Source organism: Tenrec ecaudatus, chromosome 18, assembly GCF_050624435.1.
Source record: "Tenrec ecaudatus isolate mTenEca1 chromosome 18, mTenEca1.hap1, whole genome shotgun sequence".
NCBI classification, from domain to species: Eukaryota; Metazoa; Chordata; class Mammalia; order Afrosoricida; family Tenrecidae; genus Tenrec; species Tenrec ecaudatus.
Genome location: NC_134547.1, coordinates 3,726,346 through 3,729,985, shown reverse-complemented (window position 1 = coordinate 3,729,985; position 3,640 = coordinate 3,726,346). Strand labels below are relative to the sequence as shown.

Here is a 3,640-nt window from a genome sequence, read left to right as displayed (position 1 = left end):
TGGTGATTGTGCAACTCTTCTTGGTGTGATTGAGCTGCTGAATGGTATGAGACGTGAACTGTATGCCAATGAAACAGTTGGGGGTGGGGCTGGGGAGAAGGCTCCACAGTAAAACAAGCCTACAGGATTGAAAGTAGGGAACCAGAGGCATCCATTTGTAATGAAGAGAATTACGTGAAAACAGGGAAGAGTGTAGGCACTCGCCTTCCAAATAGAGTGGGTGTAGATTTAACTTACGTGAATCGGGAAGGGGAGGGAGCAGATGCTAAAAGGAAGGTTGCACCCCACCCCAAAACAAACAAAACACACACACACACACACACACACACACAACGTGATCGAGGCAGGAGAAGAGAAGACACTGGAGGAGTGCTAAGTTCGAGGCAGCAGAGGTAAAAGTTGTTACATACACAATCTTTCAGTAATGGTGATATGTGAGGAGATGCCTGGATAGGCATGCGGACTGAATAGGAGTGGGAGGCAAATTGGGGATACACCCACATGAATATAGAGGAGGTTTTCTACTTCTCTAAAGAGTTCCAGTCTCGCTCTCTCTCCCTCCACGTGGACCATCGAGTGGGGCTGAGGTAAGCATGCCAGTGAACGTGCAATGGCCAAGGACAAAAACCTGCTTGGAAAATTTGAGCTCACTGGTATACCTCCTGCCCCACGAGGCGTTCCTCAGATTGAAGTCACTTTTGATATTGATGCCAATGGCATTCTCAATGTATCTGCTGCGGATAAGAGTACTGGACAAGAAAACAAGATTACCATCACCAATGATAAGGGTCGCCTGAGTAAAGAAGATATTGAACGGATGGTCCAGGAAGCTGAAAAGTACAAAGCTGAAGATGAAAAGCAGAGGGATAAGGTGTCTTCTAAGACTTCACTTGAATCTTATGCATTTAACATGAAAGCCACTGTTGAAGATGAGACGCTGCAAGGGAAGATAAATGATGAAGACAAACAGAAGATTCTTGACAAGTGTAATGAAATTATCAACTGGCTTGATAAGAATCAGACTGCAGAGAAAGAGGAATATGAGCATCAGCAGAAAGAGCTGGAGAAAGTCTGCAACCCCATCATTACCAAGCTGTACCAGAGTGCTGGAGGCATTCCTGGAGGGATGCCTGGTGGCTTCCCTGGTGGTGGAGCTCCTCCATCTGGTGGTGCTTCATCTGGACCCACCATCGAAGAGGTTGATTAAACCAAGTAGACAATAGAAACAGCATTGTTCCACATTTAAAAATTGAAGGACCCAAATTTTTGTAGCACACTGACCCAGCAGTAAGGAGTTACAGCTGCTACGATAAATTTTTGGGCATTCTCCATACTTGAACATACAGTATGCATAGGGGCTATCAAGTCAACATTGCACTTTATTAGTACTGTTACTGTACTGTTACTGTAAGTGGAAGATGCAATGCCTTGAAAATAAAGCGGTATTTAAATTGGCAAAAAAATTAAAAAAGAATTTCAGTCTCGGAAACCCACAGGGGTGGTTCTGTTCTGTCCTACAGGGTCACCACGAGTCAAAATAGATTCAATGGCAGTGAGTTTAAGTTCCATATATGTATGAGTATACTCCCTGTCTCCCACCGACACCAAAATTCAGTCTGAATGCCCTGGTGGTGTAGTGAGCTGCTAACCAGAAGGGCAACAGTTTGAAACCCCCAGCCACACTGTGGGAGAAAGATGAGGCTTTCTACTCCTGTTAAGATTTCCAGTCTCGGAAACCCGCAGCAGGGCAGTTTTCCTCTGTCCCATAGGGTTGTTTTGAGTTGGAATTGACTTGACAGAAGTGAGTTTGGGTTTAGGATACCCCCCTTTTTTTATCAGTGTGGTGGGGTATACAAGGGGCAAAACTATGCGAACTTCTATGACCTAATCAGATATTTTGAGAGAATGAGTCACTGGGGCTGAGGGCTCCCATGCACAGTCTCAGCAGGCCTCATGGTCAATTACATAACATCGTTCTCAAAGACCGTGCTATACATCATGCTTTGGTGGGTCGTGACTGGGGTCTTCAAAGCTCATCAGGTGTAACTCTTGGCCCATCCCAGTCTGGAGGAAAGAAGAATGATGAAAACTGAAGGATCAGGAAAACAATCAATCCAACAGGCTATTAGGCAATGCCAACAGCAGCCTTCATGAGTCTGAGACCAGAAGAGCTTCCTGTTGCCTAGCTAACAGGCACTAACAACTTCTCTGAAAGTGATTCCATTAGAACGTGGTGGCAGTGACATGATCTCCTGTCAACTTGCAAAGGGGTGGAGCCTAGCCTGTCAATCAGGTCTTAGCTAGATGACCTCATTTGGAGGCGCGACAGAGATAAATAGCTCCCTGGAGACCAGATCCATGCTCTCTGCTTCATTTTCCTGCTGACAAGACACTTGGAGCTACGCTGATGGAACCAGAGCCCTGGAGCTGGAGGAGCCACATGCAGACCCATGCCAGCGCTGAGAGGCTTCCACCACTACTGAATCCACAACACTTTCCACCACTGGCCTGTGATCTTCCTGCATTTGGCATCATTGCATATGGCATGTTTTCTCAATACACAATTACTCTGAAATAAAGTTCTCTATTACACACATTTGAGTGTCTGTGGGTTTGTTTTTTATTTTTGGTCAACCATGACTAACACAAACATCTGAGATCTAGTGGGAGAAAAATGGGGAACAAAATTCAAAATCGTAAGAATGAACGAGCTTATTGGTTCAGATTGAGGAAGTTGAAATCCCAGAGATTATGACCCTTAGTCATCCTCCAGGTCTGGAGCTCACTCTGGCAGTTCTATTTCCAGCCAAACAACCAACAAGTCTCTCAGGGAAACAAAATCACGGGAGTGGTTCATGCACTTTATCAACCATTTGAGGTTCACAGGGCAGCATTGACCCAAAGACAATATTCAGGAGAAACGTTAGGAAAGAAGATGGAGGAGAAACTACGTGGCTGACGGTTCTGGGGGGGCATGAGAGAGGGGGAGGCAGGGGAAAGGAAGTGGTGTTAACAAACCCAGGGACAAGGGAACAACAAGTGATCCAAAATCGGTGGTGAGGAGGGTGTAAGAGGCCTGGTAGGGCTTGATCAAGGGGAACGTAACTGAGAGGAATTACTGAAACCACAATGAAGGCTGAGCATGATAGTGGGACAAGAGGAAAGTAAAAGGAAAAAGAGGGAAGAACTAGGAGGCAAAAGGCATGTATAGAGGTCTAAATACAGGTATGCACATATGTAAATAGATTTATATATGATGATGGGGAAATAGATCTATGTGCATATATTTATAGGTTTAGTATTAAGGTAGAAGATGGACACTGGGCCTCCATTCAAGTAATCCTCAATGCAAGAATACTTTGCTCTATTAAATTGGCATTCCATGATGATCACTTTCACGCCATGATCGCTGAAGACCAATGTATGCATAAGCAAATGTGGTGAAAACAGCTGATGGTGCCCAGCTATTAAAAGATATAGCATCTGGGGTCTTATAGGCTTGAAGGTAAACAAGTGGCCATCTAACTCAGAAGCAACAAAGCCCACATGGAAGAAGCACACCACCCTGTGTGACCACAAGGTGTCAAAGGGATCAGGTATCAGGAATCAAGGAAAAAATAATCATATCATTGTAAATGAT

General features: G+C 44.8%; 1 protein-coding gene across 1 annotated transcript; it reads left to right on the top strand.

Annotated features, from left to right (window-relative positions):
* The first annotated feature begins 424 nt into the window (after nt 1-424).
* On the top strand, nt 425-1,263 carry LOC142432604 (heat shock cognate 71 kDa protein-like). The gene is made up of 2 exons (XM_075537830.1): nt 425-434; nt 588-1,263. The coding sequence occupies exons 1-2, from the start codon at nt 425-427 to the stop codon at nt 1,205-1,207; spliced, it is 630 nt and encodes a 209-aa protein (XP_075393945.1). The 3' UTR covers nt 1,208-1,263.
* The last annotated feature ends 2,377 nt before the right edge of the window (nt 1,264-3,640 follow it).